This window comes from Equus asinus, chromosome 9, assembly GCF_041296235.1.
Source record: "Equus asinus isolate D_3611 breed Donkey chromosome 9, EquAss-T2T_v2, whole genome shotgun sequence".
Taxonomy (NCBI): domain Eukaryota; kingdom Metazoa; phylum Chordata; class Mammalia; order Perissodactyla; family Equidae; genus Equus; species Equus asinus.
This window is the reverse complement of record NC_091798.1, coordinates 20,898,998-20,917,374: the sequence shown is the minus strand read 5'-3', so window position 1 is coordinate 20,917,374 and position 18,377 is coordinate 20,898,998. Positions and strand designations below refer to the sequence as shown.

Genomic DNA, 18,377 nt, shown 5'->3' with positions numbered 1-18,377 from the left:
TTCATATATTTTTAAAAGGAAATAAATCTTTGACTTGTCCTGATACTCTTAAATTATATTTGGCAGTATCAGATTTTTCCAAGCATTGGTACACCTGGGATAGTTCATTATTTCTTTATTAGAATTCATCTTATTCCTAAATAGCAAGAACATTCAAAAGAACTTTGTTTATATAGGCTAGCACATAACTTTGTTGTCATTTGGTGCTGTTAGGGTGACATTTCCATAGAAATATAGGTGAATGTTCCAGTATCCCTTTTCCAATCTGACTGAAAGATTCAGAGAAAGATATAGACAAGATATACACATGGATGTGTATATATACATAGTATATAGACAACATATGATGAGTTGCCTCTAACCACACAGATAACAGGAGCATATAGGTAAAAAGTGAGGAGAACTGGCTTTAAGTGAAAGTACTGGAAACACCAGGGGATGAACGTCTCCATTTTATTTTGGCAAGTAAGTTTCATTGCCTGAATAGTGATAAATATTATCAGGGCCCATTTGGCTCAGCAAATTTCATTAATTCTACAGAACTTTTCCATCCCTCTAAATTTAGGAAAATTTATGAAGTAAGCATAGTCCATATCAACCTTCTAGAATTTTTATTTCAAGGTTTGTTATAGTCTTTCTTTAAGGCTTTATAGAACTAAATATTTCATCTTAGTAGCACTTTTCACTAATAGAATCTCATCTTCTTATATGTATTTATTTAAATAATACCTACCTACCTTCATCATAATAAAGGAAAGTAGAGAAATTATCTACTTTCGTTCACCACTACACCTCTAGAGCTTATTACAATGCCTTATAAATAATCAGCTCTCAATAATTATTAAATGAATGAGTCAATTATTGAATGAATTCATGAATGAAAGAATAAGTCAATCCTAATACTTCCCTACTCCAAGCTGCGCAGAATAGTTTTATTATCCTCTCTGAAATAGAACCAATATACTAATTATTTTTGTTTTTTTTGCTTTTTCTCCCCAAATCCCCCAAGTAGATAGTTGTATATTTTTAGTTGTGGGTCATTCTAGTTGTGGTATGTGGGATGCTGCCTCAACATGGCCTAACGAGCCGTGCCTGTCCATGCCTGGTGTCCGAACCGGCGAAACCCCGGGTCGCCGCAGTGGAGCACGCAAACTTAACCATTCAGCCATGGGGCCGGCCCCTATACTAATTATTAATATGGAGACAGGATGATAGTGGTTTAGCAATGTCACTATTAGACACTATCATGTCTTTTGCATTTGAGAGAGAGAGAGAGGAAGGAAACTAAGGAGAAGAAGGAGGGGAAGGCACAGGAGAGAGGGGGGTGGGGAGGGAGAGGAATGAATGCCCAGAGTTTGTTTAACAGAAAGGAATGAATGAATAAGGTGGAATGTCAGGCATCAACTTCAGAGCTAGTTGTTTAAGAGATAGGATTTTAAACTCATTTTAATATGCTTAGTTAGTTAACTACCTAGTTATAACAACAGGACCTGGATATCATGTACATTATTAATATAGCATCATGTTTCATTCTCTGTAACAATGATTTGCTGTCTGGCTAAATATGAATAAGCCCTGAGTTTTCATAAGGACGGGCTCTTTCCCATTGACTTTTAGAATAGGGAATCTTCCTCTTAATCTAGTCTTTCCAAAATCAGTGGCTTTATTAAGATAAATCGGCTATTGATTACCACATCAGCAAGAGCCTGTGTGCCACTCACTGGCTGCATGATCGTGGGCAAATCACTTTATCATTTTCTGTCTGTTTCCCTGGTTGTAAAGACAGGTATATTAACATCTACCGTGTAGACCTTAAGTTAAATGCCCCTAGGAGACAAAGAAGATCATTATATGATGACAAAGGGGTCAATTCATCAAGAAGATACAACAATAGTAAATATTTATGCACCCAACATTGGAGCACCTAAATATATAAAGCAAATACTAACAGAACTAAAAGGAGATATAAACAGGATACAATAATAGTTGAGGACTTTAATACCCCACTCTCAACAATAGATAGATCGTCCAGACATTGTACATCTTAAACTTACACAATGTTAAATGTCAGTTATATCTCCATAAAGCTGGAAAAATTCTATTCTACCTCACTTAACAGGGTAACTGTGAATTGAAATGAGATACGTAAAAACCCCTTTATAAAGCTTTTTAAAATTCTAAGGAATTATCATATTAGTTATTAAATATTCAGGTCAGAATTACAATTTAATTACACTAAACACTTGGGTGCTATGTCCTTAGGCATCAGATCCTTAAAATAAATGGGCCTTGGTTTAGTTACCTGGAAAGTTTTGGAAGGCTCAAATGAAATTGAAAAAGTGCAAGTTCTTTAACCATGTACAATTATGATTATTAAAATTCCAGTTAAATTTTAGCCTGAAAAATGCTCTTACTACAAAAATTCATGAGTGTTACACAGCAACATATTTTTTCCAAAATATAATTACATCAATAATTTGAATCAATCAAAGAATTTGGACTTTGAAAAACTTTTTTTCCACTCTAAACTGTATTGTAAGTTATGAAAATGCAAAGTTATCCCAAAGATATTTACATAAAAGCAATCATAAAAATCCTATAGACCAATTTCATTAAATAGTATGGCAAGATCTAATGTGAAAAATATTGATGATTTGGAAATACAAGTATGAAATTAGGTTCTTCAAAAAATGCATGTAAATTTAATTATCCCTGGAAGCTATTTTTTTGAAATGGGCTAAAATATCCACACTGTGTCACAAACGCCTTATTTCTGCTCAGAGCAGTGATTTAGCACTACATTGCTTGCTAGAGTTCCTCACAAAGGCAGAGAGTATCTGCACAACAGTCGAGTTCCTCATTATCTAGAATGCTGGATATAATATCATCAGCTTCCAATTGTTTGGTGGGATGCGGTATGAAAACACTGCAAAGAATTGACAGAGAAAAGAGATTCAAAATCCAATTCTGCCTCAAACGACCTCCTTGTGTGACCTCAGAAACAGAGAGAGGTTATGAAATCAATGTTTTAGCCCACCCAACAGGACATGGGAACGAATCATCAAAAATGATGCTGAAATCATGGCCTAGAAAAGCAACAACATTGCAAAACAGGTCAGCATAGGAAAAAGAATAAATACACGGAGGTACACCAATCTTGCTCATCAGATAGCCTCCACAAAGAACAGAGAACAAATTAAGACACTGAAAATAATCTCTCAAAAATAAAAACATCCCACCAATCCACACTGTATAAATGTTTTATTTAATCTAGAAGGCCATATTTACCTTGCAATTGCAAAGAGATAATATTTGAGAAGTAAAGAAATTAGGACATCTTGTATCACCCTGCCACCTCCACCTATTTTCCCAAGTCTGTTGTAGCTGTTTGCACCAATTACATACTTTAAATGCCTGGAATAGCCCTTGGTCTCCTTCCAGGCTCTTAGCATCTTCCTTTTATTGCTAGATTACTTCTTCCCTAAACATCTCTCCCAGGAAGTTAGGGATGAGATTAAAGGGGGTGACAGCATCACTGAGGGAAGATACTGTGAGAGCTTCCCTCCACCATATTTAGTGTTCTGGCAGAAACTTTGCAGGACTTGTGGTCTGGACATAAACCAGAGTAGGAGGCCTCTGCCTAACGAGAAACTTAAAGCAGAGTTCAGTCTAGCTGGATTCTCAGGAAAACTTACAGCTTTCAATTTCCAAGGTGCAGTTTTGTTCATCCAGTGGGTACCGCCTTAGGTCCATCATGCAGGCAGCTGTGGTTGTGATTCTAGAAGAGAAATAGCAATGATATATGTTGTTAGCTGGTCCACGGTTGGAGTTAGAAAAATTAAATCCAAGTTTCAAAGAGGACAGAACTGGGCCTAAGAGACTGATTTAGTTTAAGCTGTAGTAAAAAAAGTGTGCTGCACCTTTGGAGAACCATTTTCCTTTATGAGCCTCAAACTGATTTGTAAAATAAAGAGACTTGATTAAATCTGTATTTTCCCAGAATGTGGTCTATTACCTACTTGTACCAAAACCACCTGGGAGTATTTGGTAAGTGGGCAGTTCCCATGTTCAAGGATGTTTGGGGGTGGAGTGGGGCAGTCCCAGCGCTCTTTTCTTCACAATTGATTGAGAATACTGACATAGACACTCCTCTTCCACTCACATTTGTCTTATTTTCCCTTTGCAAGATCCTAAAATCTAATCTTCACTCAATCTTGGCTTTGATCCATCATTTTTGAGCTTTCTACGCATAGTATATTACTTTGCAAGTGTTTTTAACACAACACACAATCAGTCTTTCATCTATCACCTGATTTGCTCTGTCATGAGTAATCTGATATTCTCATGATCTATTAGAGACCTTCCTCCCATGAGCTGGTAGAGTTATTTATCTAGAATACTTGTACCTTTATTACTTTATCACAGAGAAATGAATATGCCCCTTTAATGTCTTTATATTTCTCTGTCATCATTTTTCACTAATCTCTCTATTGAAGACCTACTAGAAGGAGTCAAAAAACATACAATCCTAAATGATTTACTAATATAAGTTTTCTTTTTTTTTCTTTTTATTTTTTTGAGGAAGATTAGCCTTGAGCTAACTGCTGCCAATCCTCCTCTTTTTGCTGAGGAAGACTATCCCTGAGCTAACATCCATGCCCGTCTTCCTCTACTTTATAAGTGTGACACCTACCATAGCATGGCTTTTTGCCAAGCAGTGCCATGTCCGCACCCGGGATCCAAACCAGCAAACCCTGGGCCGCTTAGAAGCGGAACATGTGAACTTAACCGCTGCGCCACCAGGCCAGCCCATAATAGACGTTTTCTGATCAACCAGGCAGCATAATGTCATGAAAAAAACACAAGTTTTAGAATACAACAGACATAGGTATGAATTCTAACTCTGCCTCACTGACTGGTTCACATCAAGACGGTTAATGTCTCCTAACCAATTTTAGTTTCTTTGTCTGTAAAAAGGGGATATTATTAACAACAATAAAAACAATTTCCTAACAGGGTTTCTGCAAGAATTGATAATTTATGTAAAGAATATAAAAGAGTATCTGACACATAGTAGGCCTTTACATCTGTTGAAGAAAATGAAGAGTAGAACTGATGTTGAATTTGACCAACGTTGGTTTACTCTACCCTGAGGGGTACTACCTATGTGTTGAGAACAGAGAAATAAGAAGCAGCCCCGGCTTGAGAAACAGTCTACAGCTAGATGTTTTTCATCAAAAAAGTCTTGGGTAGAGCTCAGACAAGCAATCCAGGCGCACTGAGTCTATGGAATTCCTCAGTTAGGTGTGAGAGGCCCTCTCCTCAGTAGTGGGATGGAAATAAGTGATTAACTTAATGTAAGCAGCTCACGCCTCTGCAGTTTGATTACTGCTTCATTAAGGTTTATGCTCTGTTAATTTCTGTTTTCCTTTTTAGTTATAAGTGAGGATCCTAGGGCCAATGTTCATCCTTGATTCCTTCCTTTCCTTCACCAAGATCTGTTGGCTACTCTGCTTCAATGCCTTTCCATCTCCACTGCATCCCTCAGAGTCTATGGCCCCACTGCCTCTCCTCTATTCTACCACAGTAGCTTGGTCTCCCAACCTCTCCATTTGCCTCCCTACTATGCCTTATCCACACAACAGAGATCTTTCAAAAACATAGATCAGATTCTATTACTCCTCTGTTAAAACTTTTAGTGACTCTTCCAATAAAACCCAAAGTCTTGGCTATGGCCTGCTGAACTCTGAATAATCTGGCCTTTCCTTCCCAATATTATCTCATATCCTGTCCTCACTCACTATCTTCCAGCCTTCACAATTGTTCTTTCTGCCTAGTATATGTGTCCCCTGATCTTCACAGAGACCCCTCTTCTGATCCATCAGTGCAAAAATCACCTCCTCTGAGAGGTCCTTCCCAAGCAGCCCACCCAAAGTGGCTGCTTAACTAATGTTCAGTCTTATCTATCTCCTTCAAGTAATTATCACAATCTAAAATTATCTTGCTTATTTATTTTTTTAAGAACTGTCTATTTCTACCAATAAAATTAAAGCTATTTAAGGGCACAGACTTTGTTCTATTTACTGTGAGATTATCATCAATATCTTTTGAATGAATAAATACATGAATTATAAAGAGGCAAGCAGTTGGTTTTGCTCATTATAAGTATTTTTATTTGGAGGATTATTTTATTGCATTACTTCTCTTTTTTTACCTTAAAATTATAATGTATCTTAGGTTTTAGAGTTTTTTTAATATATACTTTTTATTGCAATATAAGTGGCATATAACATTGTATTAGTTTCAGATGTACAATATAATGACTCAATATTTGTATATATTGCAAAATGATCACCACAATAAATCTAGTTAACATCCATCACCATAGATAGTTACAAAATGTCTTTTCTTGTGATGAGAACTTTTAAGATCTACTCTCCTCTCATTTTTAAAAGTAAATAAATTTTAATCCATTTAATTAACATTACATAAGTAGTACCAAAGTTTATCTTATTATCAAACTGATTGTTTCTATTTTTGATGAAATTTATTAATTTTTAAAATTCTATAAAAATTAACATTCACTTTTTATCTTTACTCAGGTTTTAAAAAATGGCTATTTTGGCTATGTGTACTTGGTTGATTTTCTCACTGGTCCATCAATTTTTTTTTTGACACGTAGATACAACCTATATTGCCACTAACATACAGGAACCTGTATTCTGCAGAATAGAAATTATAAAGGAAATGAAATTAGGTACATTATGGTCATAGTAAGCACTCATGCTATTTATGTAAAATAGTAGAAATAATCCTCATCTTGAGAAACCAGAGAAAATTCGCTTCATCTGATGGAATGAACACAAAGGTCATGAAAGGTTCAAGGGCACACATATGACAAAAAGAGAGTCATAAACAGATGCCTGACTGTAGGTGAAGTGAAGTCTGGAATCACTACTATAGGTTGTGGCTCACACTTGCTGCTGAGAGATATTCATGGAAACTAGACATTCACTAACATTTGTGAACTAGTGCTGTGAATACTAGTGCTGTGAAGAAGAAAAATTAATTGACTAGTGCTACTGCATAAGCAATGCGTTTTACTCATGTTTTAAAAATAAAGTAGAAAAATGTGTTTTCCTCACATCATCAACATTCATATTTATGCCAGTGTTTTACTTTTTTTAATGCTATCACACACTTTATAAAACTAAGAAAAAATTACAAATGTTTGCAAGTTAATGTATCTCCTATTGGATTAAGGCAGAAATTCTGTAGACAAAATAATTCATTTGGAATCCTGATAATACAGACCAGGATGAGTGACCTGGGACAAGTCACATATATTCTCCAATACTTGGTCGCCACTGAAAATTTGAATTAAAATCTTGCCATCCTGGATTAAGAAGCAAGACCCAAGAATTTGCTGCCTCCAGGAAACATATCTTAGCTCTAATGACAAACACAGGCTTGGTGTGAAGGGATGAAAGACGATACTCCAAGCTAATTGCAAACAAAAGAAAGCAGGTGTTGCCATACTTATATCAGACAAAGTAGACTTCAAGATAAAAAAGACAATGAGAGACAAAGAGGGACAGTATACAATGATAAAAGGTATATTCCACCAAGAAGACATAACACTTATAAATATATGTTCACTTAACACAGGAGCACCAAAGTACATAAAGCAAATTTTAATTGACCTAAAAGGAGACATTAACAGCAACACAATAATAGTAGGGGACCTTAACACCCCACTGTCATCAATGGAAAGATGAACCATACAGAAAATCAACAAGGAAATAGTGGAACTAAATGAAAAACTAGACCAGATGGACTTAATAGCCTTAATATAGAGAACACTCCATCCAAAATCAGCAGAATACAAATTCTTCTCAAGTGCACATGGAATAGTCTCAAAGATAGACCATATGCTGGGAAACAAGGCAAGTCTCAATAAATTTAAGAATATTGAAATCATATCAAACATCTTTTCTGACCATAAAGCTATATAACTAGAAATCAACTATAAGAAAAAAGCTGGGAAAGTGACAAATATGTAGAGACTAAACAACATGCTACTGAACAACCAATGGATCATTGAAGAAATTAAAGGAGAAATCAAAGAATATTCAGAGACAAATGAAAATGATAATACACCATACCAACTCATATGAGATGCAGCAAAAGCAGTCCTAAGAGGGAAATTCATAGAAATACAGGCCCACATTAACAAACAAGAAAAATCCCAAATAAGCAATCTTAAACTGCACCTAACAGAACTAGAAAAAGAAGAATAAACAAAGCCCAAAGTCAGCAGAGGAGGGAAATAATAAAAAATAGAGCAGAAATCAATGAAACTAAAACCAAAAAAACAGAAGAAAGAATCAATGAAGCTAAGAGCTGTTTCTTTGAGAAGATGAAATTGGCAAACCCTTAGCCAGACTCACTAAGAAAAAAAGAGAGAAGCCTTAAACAAATAAAATTAGAAATGAAAGAGGAGAAATTACAACAGATACCACAGAAATACAGAGGATTATAAAAGAATACTATGAAAAACTATATGCCAACATATTGGACCATTTAGAAGAAAAAGATAAATTCTTAGAATCATACAACCTTCCAAAACGGAACCAATAAAAAATAGAGAATCTGAATAGACCAATCACAAGTAAAGAGATTGAAATAGTAATCAAAAAACTCCGAAGAAATAAAAGTCCAGGACCAGATGGCTTCTCTGGAAAATTCTACCAAACATTCAAAGAAGATTTAGTACCTATCCTCCTCAAACTATCCCATAAAATTGAAGAAGACAGAACACTTCCTAACACATTTTATGAGGCCAACATCACCCTAATTCCAAAGCCAGATAAGGACAATACAAAGAAGGAAAATTACAGGCCAATATCAGTGATGAACATAGATGCAAAAATCCTCAACAAAATATTGGCAAACCAAACGTAGAAATACATCAAAAGGATCATACACCATGACCAAGTGGGATTTACATTAGGGACACAGGGATAATTCAACATCTGCAAATCAATCAATGTGATACACTACAGTGAGAAAATGAGGAATAAAAACCACATGATCAACTCAATACATGCTGAGAAAATATTTGATAAGATCCAACATCCATTTATGAAAAAACCTCTCAATAAAATGGGTAGAGAAGGAAAGTACTTCAACATAATAAAGGCCAAAATGACAAACCCACAGCCAACATCATACTCAACAGAGAAAAACTGAAAGTCACCACTCTCAGAACAGGAACAAGACAAGGGTGCCTACTCTCACCACTTTTAATCAACACAGTACTGGAGGTTTTGGCCAGAGCAATTAAGCAAGAAAAAGAAACAAATGGTATCCAAATTGTCATGGAGGAAGTGAAACTCTCAATGTTTGCAGATGATGTGATTTTATGCACAGAAAATCCTAAAGAATCTATCAGAAAACTATTAGAAATAATCAACTACAGCAAAGATGCAGGGTAAAAAATCAACTTACAAAAATCAGTTGCATTTTTTTTTTTAAAGATTGGCACCAGAGCTAACAACTGTGACCAATCTTTTTCTTTTTTTCTGCTTTATCTCCCCAAATCCCCGCTGGTACATAGTTGTATATCTTAGTTGCTGGTCCTTCTAGTTGTGGCATATGGAATGCCGCCTCAACATGGCCTGATGAGTGGTGCCATGTCCACGCCCAGGATCTGAACCAGCGAAACCCTGGGCTGCCACAGCAGAGCTCATGCACTTAACCACTCGGCCACAGGGCTGGCGCCATCAGTTGCATTTTTATGCTCTAATAATGAACTATGAGAAAGAGAACTCAGGAATACAATCCCATTTACAACCACAGCAAAAAGAATAAAATACTAGGAATAAATCTAACCAAGGAGGTGAAAGACCTATCCAATGAAAACTATAAGACACAATTGAAAGAAATTGATGATGACATACAGAAATGGAAAGATATTCTATGCTCATGGATTGGAAGAATAAACATAGTTAAAATGTCCATACTACCTAAAGCAATCTCTACATTCAATGCAGTCCCAATTGGAATCCCAAAGACATTCTTCACAGAAATAGAACAAAGAATCCTGGGGCTGCCTGATGGCATAGTGGTTAAATTTGAGTGCTCTGCTTTGGCAGCCCAGGGTTTACAGGTTCAGACCCTGGGCGTGGACCTAGCACCACTTGTTAAGACAGTGTAGTAGCATCCCACATAGAATAGAGGAAGATTGGCACAGATGTTAGCTCAGTGACAATGTTCCTCAGAAAAAAAGAAGAATCCTAAAATTCATATGGGGCAACCAAAGACCCTGAACAGCTAAAGCAATCCTAGGGGGGAAAAAAAAACTGGAGGCATCACAATCCCTGACTTCAAAATATACTACAAAGCTATAGTAATCAAAACAGCATGGTACTGGTACAAAAACAGACACACAGATCAATGGGACAGAACTGAAAACCCAGAAATAAAACCTCACATATACAGAAAGCTAATCTTCCACAAAGAAGCTAAGAACATACAACGGAGAAAGGAAATTTTTTCAATAAATGGTGTTGGAAGAACTGGGCAGCCACATGCAAAAGAATGAAAGCAGACCATTATCTCACACCATACACAAAAATTAACTCAAAATGGATTAAAGATATAAAGCTCCTAGAAGAAAATATAGGCAGTACACTCTTCAACATTGGTCTTAGCAGCATCTTTTTGAATACCTTATCTACTCAGGCAAGGGAAACGAAAGAAAAAGTAAACAAATGGGACCTCATGAGACTAAAGAGCTTCTGCAAGGCAGAGGAAACCATGAACAAAATGAAAAGGCAACCTACCAACTGGAAGAAAATATTTGGAAATCATATATCCAACAAGAGGTTAATCTCCAAAATATACAAACATCTCATATAATTCAACAACAAAAAAACAAACAACCTGCTCAAAAAATGGGCAGAGGATATGACCAGACATTTTTCCAAAGAAGATATACAGATGGCCAACAGGTACATGAAAAGATGTTCAACATTAGCTATCATTAGGGAAAGGTAAATCAGAACTATAATGAGATATCACCTTACACCTGTTAGAATGGCTACAATCACCAGGACAAAAAAGAACAAGTGTTGGAGAGGATGTGGAGAAAAAGGAACCCCATACGCTGCTGGTGGGAATACAAACTGGTATAGCCACTAGGGAAAACAGTGGGTGAAATATCTAAAAAAATTAAAAACCAAAATACCATATGACCCAGCTATTTCACTACTGGGTATTTGTCCAAAGAACTTGAAATCAACAATTCAAAGAGACTTGTGCACACCTATGTTCATTGCAGCATTGGTCACAATAGCCAAGACATGGAAGCAACGCAAGTGTTCATTGACTAATAAATGGATAAAGAAGATATGGGCTCAATGGAGGTCAAGATGGTGGTGTAGGTGGACTCTGAACTCACCTCCTTCCATGAACACAACAAAGTTACAACTATTCTTAGAAATATTACCCCTGAGAAAGAACTGAAAATTGGATAAAAAGAACCCTCACAACAAGGGACAGTCCTGACTGAGCAGAAGATGAAAAAATTCCTCTCTAGAGAGAAAAAAGCTACCTTCACAGGTCGCAGCACTTCACAGCTGGCCAGGAGCAAGCCTCAGGTATGCAGCCTTCCCTGGAGGAGTGGGGGACCTGAGCGGGTAAATGTTACCACTATAAGCATCCTTCGGACTCAGCACAACTGAGACAAGTCTCATAATATCTGGCTTTGCTAGCTATTAACTACAATGGGGAATACCCCTAGAAAACCTATTGGATATAAATGGAAAAAAGCCAGCTCTTAAAGGGCTCACACACAAATCCACTGGTTTCAGAAAGCAACCTAAAATCACCAGAAAGAAAGGTGCACAGTGTTTTGGTGAAAAGAGACTCACTTGATAGGCTATGGGTGCATCTTGGTGAGAGGTGAGAACTCTTCAGGGACTGAGACATTGGTGGCAGCCATTGTCGTGACTGACTATAGGTGTGCTGACACAGACCCTGGCAGATGCCACTGGAGTTTTTCCCCTGGCCTGTTAGCCTTGGGTCTGCCCCACCCACTAGAGCACCAATTCAATGCAGCTCATCCAGAGCAGGCAGCCTGCCCTAGGAACTGGCCCCACCCAACAGCAAGCCCTTGGGTAACTTTTTGGCCTGCATAGACTGGGTGCCTTCATCCTCTGCAGGCAGGCGAGTGGGTCCCCCTCTGTAGGATACTGCATGTGTGAGGAGCAAGTGGAGTAGGTGGGGTGTTGCTGGAGTGTGTGGGGGCCACTGCAGTAGGGCAACTGGGCATGCTCCCGGGGAGCAGGACATGTGAACGGGCCAGGACTGTATTGATGGTGTGGATGGAACCATGAGTCATGGGGCTTATCAGCCACAGAAGACCCATGCTTCTCAAACAGCCACATAGGGGATTGGCCCCTCCTTCCAAAGTCTGAAACAACTGGGTTCTCCCATGCTTGGGGCCAGCCCCATTCAGCCGCAATTCTGAGAGAGATGACAACAGCATTGCAGACTGGAGGCCTACAGCAATTGTAAGCCCCTGAGCCTAGCAACCAGCCATGCTGGGGGCTTACTCACTTAACAGAAAAACTGCAACAGGAATGTACCATTAAACCTTTCAGCCAACTGTGCTGAGGCTCCTCAAACCTGATAAAGTGACTAAAAGGTCCATAGCAGCCACATGCAACTGAGCATTACAACCAGCCAGCCAGGGGGACAGCCTAGACTCCCTGAGCACCTGCAGCAAGAACAACCCTGCTGGAGTAGAAGGACACACGTAGCTCACACAGGGGTCACTCCTGGATTATTTGGAACTGGTGACAAGAGAGAAGCACACTGCTGGGCCTCAAAAGGCAACTCTTACATAAAGCCACTTCTCCAAGATCAGGAGACATAGCTGATCCGCCTAATACATAGATATAAGCACAGAGAAAGAGACAAAATGAGGAGGCAAAAGAATACATTCCAAGCAAGGGAACAGGACCAAACCCCAGAAAAAGAACTAAATGACACAGAAATAAACAATGTACCTGACAGAGTTCAAGCAAAAAGTCATAAGGATGCTCACTGATCTTGGGAGAAGAATGGATGAACTCAATGAGAAAATCAAAAATGAATTGGAAAATATAAAAATCCAATCAGAAATGAAGAATACAATACTAGAAATGAAAAATTCACTAGAAGGACTCAATAGCAGAGTAGATGATACAGAAGAACAGATTACTGAGCTGGACAAAAGACTAGAGAAAATCACCCAAGCTGAACAGATAAAAGAAAAAAGAATTAAAAAGAACGAGAACAGTCTAAGGGACCTCTGGGACAACATCAAGCACACTAACATTCATATTATAGGTGTCCCAGAAGGAGAAGAAAAAGACAAAGGGGCAGAGAATCTATTTCAAGAAATAATAGCTGAAAACTTTTCTAACCTCAGGAAGGAAACAGACATCCAAGTACAGGAACAAGAGAGAGTGCCAAACAAGATAAAACCAAAGAGGCCCACACCAAGACACATTATAATTAAAATGCCTAAAATTAAAGATAAAGAGAGAATCCTAAAAGTTGCAAGAGAAAGGCAACAAGTGACATACAAAGGAAACCACATAAGGCAATTAGCAGACTTCTCAGCCAGAAGCTTACAGTCTACATATGTTTAAAGTGCTGAAAGAAAAAAAGCCTACTGTGAAGAATAGTCTAACCTGTAAGGTTATCATTCAGAATGGAAGGAGAGAAAAAGAGTTTCCCAGACAAGCAACAATTAAACAAGTTTATCACCAAGAAACAAGTTTGTAAGAAATGCTAAAGGAACTTATTTAAGTGGGAAAGAGAAGCCTACAAATAGGAATAGGGAATTATTTAAAAAAAAAAAGAGGCAATAAAATCACTGGTAAAGGCAAAAATACAATAAAAGTAACAGAACACTTATGAAGATAATATGAAGGCCAAAAGACATAAGCACTAAAATTACCTATTCAATGATAAGCGGGTTATGGATAGAAACACACAAAATAAGAGGTTAGATATGATATCAAAACCATAAAATGTGGGACGAGAGGAGCAAAAGAGTAGAGATTTTAAAAAGAGGTCAAACTAGAGAGACCATCAACTCAATATAGATTGCTATAGACGTAAATTACTATATATGAACCTCATGGTAATCAGAAACCAGAAACTTATAATAAATACACAAATAACTAAGAGAAAGGAATATAAACATAATACTAATGAAAACCATCAAACCACAAGGGAAGAGAGAAGGAACAGAGAAAAACTACTAAAATACCCAGAAAAAAGTAACAAAATGGCAATAAGTACATATTTATCAATAGCTACTTTAAATGTCAATGGACTAAATGTTCCAATCAAAATGCATAGGGTTGCTAATTCGATAAAATAACAAGACCCATATATATGCTGCATACAAGAGACACACTTCAGACCTAAAGACACTCACAAACTGAAAGTGAAGGGATGGAAAAAGATACTCCATGCAAATGACAAAGAAAAAACACTAGGGTAGCAATACTTACATCAGACAGAATAGACTTTAAAACAAAAACTGTAACAAGAGACCAAGAAAGACACTACATAATAATAAAGGGAACAATCCAACAAGAGGCTATAACACTTGTAAATATCTATGCACCCAACATAGGAGCACCTAAATATATAAAGCAATTATTAACAGACATAAAAGGAGAAATAGACAGTAACACAATAATAGTAGGGAACTTTAACACTCCACTTACACTAATGGATAGATCATTCAAACAGAAGATCAATAAGGAAATATTGGCCTTAAACAACACATTAGACCAGATGGACTTAGTCGATATATGTATAGAACATTCTGTCCAAAAACCGCAGAATACACATTCTTTTCAAATGCACATGGACCATTCTCCAGGATAGATCACATATTTGGCCACAAAACAAGTCTCTATAAATTTAAGAAGATCGAAATAATACCAAAAATCTTTTCTGACCACAAAGGTATGAAAGTAGAAATCAACTACAGGAAGAAAATCAGAAAAGCCACAAATATGTGGAAATTAAACAGAACACTACTGAACAATGATTGGGCCAATGAAGAAATTAAAGGAGAAATAAAAAATACCTAGAGACAAATGAAAATGAAAATATGACATGCCAAAATCTATGAGATACAGCAAAAGTGGTTCTATGTGGGAAGTTTATAGCAATTCAGGTCTATCTCAACAAACAAGAAAAATCCCAAATAAACAATCTAACAGTGCACCTAAATTAACTGGAAAAAGAAGAATCAACAAAGCCCCAAATCAGTAGAAGGAAGGAAATAATAAAAATAATAGCAGAAATAAATGAAATAGAGACTAAAAAGACAATAGAAAAAAAATCAATGAAACCAAGAGCTGGTTCTTTGGAAAGATAAAGAAAATTGAGAAACCTTTAGCTAGACTCACCAAGAAAACAAAGAGAGAAGGCTCAAATAAATAAAACCAGAAATGAAAGAGGAGAAATTACAACAGATACATCAGAAACACAAAAGATTATAAAAGAATACTATGAAAAGTGATATACCAACAAATTGGATAATCTAGAAGAGAGATGGACAAATTCTTAGAATCATGCAACCTTCCAAAACTGAATCAAGAAGTAAAGAATTTGAATAAACCAATCACAACTAAGGAGATCAAAACAGTAAACAAAAACCTCCCCGCAAAATAAAAGTCCAGGACCAGATGGCTTCCCTGGTGAATTCTACTAAACATTAAAAGAAGATTTAATACCTATCCTTCTCAAACTCTTCTAAAAAATTGAAGAGAAGGGGAAGCTTCCTAACTCTTTCTACAAAGCCAACATTATCTTGATACCAAAACCAGACAAGGACATAACAAAAAAATGAAATTATAGGCCAATATCACCGACGAACATGGAGGCAAAAACCCTTAACAAAATACTAGCAAATCAAATACAAAAATACATTAAAAAGATCATACACCACAATCAAGTGGGATTTATTCCAGGGATGCAGGGATGGTTCCACATGTGCAAATCAACTGTGATACACTGCATTAACAAAATGAAGAATAAAAATCATATGGTCATCTCAATAGATGCAGAGAAAGCATTTGACAACATACAGCATCCATTTATGATAAAAACTCTGAATAAAATGTATATAGAAGGAAAGTACTTCAACATACTAAAGGCCATATGACAAACCCACAGCTAATATCATTCTCAATGGAGAAAAAATGACAGCTATCCCTCTAAGAACAGGAAATAGACAAGGATGCCCACTTTCACCACTTATTTAACATAGTATTGGAAGTCTTAGCCAGAGCAATCAGGCAAGAAAAAGAAATAAAAGAGATCCAAATTAGAAAGGAAGAAGTGAAACAGTCACCATTCCAGATGATAGGATTTTACATACAGAAAACCCTAAAGAATCCACTAAAAGACTTTTAGAAATAATAAATGAATACAGTCAAGTTTCAGGATACAAAATCAACATACAAAAATCAGTTGTGTTTCTATACACTAACAATGAAGTAGCAGAAAGAGAAATTAAGAATATAATCTCATTTATGATTGCAACAAAAGAATAAAATATCTAGGAATAAACTTAACCAAAGAGGTGAAAGATCCATATACTGAAAACTATAAAACATTGTTGAAAGAAATTGAAGAAGACACAAACAAATGGAAAGATATTCCATGCTCTTAGATTGGAAAAATTAACATAGTTAAAATGTCCGTACTTCCTAAAGCAATCTACAGATTCAACGCAATCCCTATGAAAGTTCCAACATTTTTCACAGAGGTAGAAAAAAGAATCCTAAAATTTATATGGAACAACAAAAGACCCCCAAATAGCCAAAGGAATCCTTACAAAATAGAACAAAGCTGGAGGTATCACACTCCCTGATTTCAAAATATACTACAAAGCTATAGTACCGAAAACAGCATGGTACTGGCAGAAAAACAAACAGATCAATGGAACAGAATCAAGAACCCAGAAATAAACCCACACATCTATGCACAGCTAATTCTCGACAAGGGAGCCAAGGACGTACAACAGAGAAAGGAAAGTCTCTTCAATAAATCTTGTTGGGAAAACTGGACAGTCACATGCAAAAGAATGGAAATAGATCATTATCTTACACCATACGCAAAAATTAACTCAAAATGGATTAGAGACTCGAATGTAAGACCTGGAACCATTAAACTTCTAGAAGAAAACTTAGGCAGGACACTCTTTAACATCGGTCTTAACAGCATATTTTCAAGTCCACGTCTGATGGGGCAAGGAAAACAATAGAAAAATAAACAAACGGGACTATAGCAACTAAAAAGATTCTGCACAGCAAAAGAGACTATCAACAACATGAAAAGACAACCTAACAACTGGGAGAAGATATTTGCAAACCATATATCTCATAAGGGAATAATATCCAAAATATACAAAGAACTCATACATCTCAACAACAAAAATATAACAACTCAATTAAAAAGTTGGCAAAAGATCTGAATGACATTTCCCCAAAGAAGATATACAGATGGCCAAAAGCACATGAAAAGATGTCTAACATCATTAACTACCAGGGAAATGCAAAGCAAAATTACAATGAGATATCACCTCACTCCCATCAGAGTGGCTATAATTAACAAGACAGGAAACACTAAGTGTTGGAGAGGATGTGGACAGAAGGGAACCCTCGTACACTGCTGGTGGGAGTGCAAACTGGTGCATCCACTATGGGAAACAGTATGTAAATTCCTCAAAAAATTAAGAATAGATCTAACATATGATCCAGCTTTTCCACTGCTGGGTATTTATCCAAAGAACATGAAAACACAAATGCATAAAGATATATGCACCCCTCTGTTCATTGCAGCATTATTCACAATAGCCAAGACTTGGAAGCAACCTAGGTGCCCATCCAGGGATGAATGCATAAAGATGTGGTATATGTACACGATGGAATGCTACTCAGCCATAAGAAATGAACTCTGGCCATTTGTGGAAACATAGATGGAATTTGAGGGTATTATACTAAGCAAAATAAGTCAGAAGGAGAAAGTTAAATACCATATGATCTCGCTCACAAGTAGAAGATAAAAACAACAACAAATAAACACACAGAAACAGACTGGATTGGAGGTTACCATAGGGGAAGGGGGAAGGGAGGAGGGCTTAGGGGGTGATTAGGTACCTGTGTGTGCTGATGGATTGTAATTCGTCTTTTGTTGGTCAACATGATGTAATCTACATAGAAATTGAAATATATAATGATGTACATGTGTAATTTATATAATGTTATAAATCAATGTTATGACAATAAAAA

The 18,377-nt window shown here is 36.6% G+C and overlaps 1 protein-coding gene across 3 annotated transcripts in view; it reads right to left on the bottom strand.

Annotated features, from left to right (window-relative positions):
* The window catches only part of GABRB2 (gamma-aminobutyric acid type A receptor subunit beta2), a 249,935-nt gene that overhangs the window by 119,350 nt on the left and 112,208 nt on the right, over positions 1 to 18,377 (bottom strand). For all 3 annotated transcript variants that reach the window (XM_014842749.3, XM_044777706.2, XM_070517117.1), the window contains exon 6: positions 3,696 to 3,778. In XM_014842749.3, coding sequence (XP_014698235.1) covers positions 3,696 to 3,778 — 83 coding nt within the window. The remainder of the gene's footprint in view (positions 1 to 3,695; positions 3,779 to 18,377) is intronic.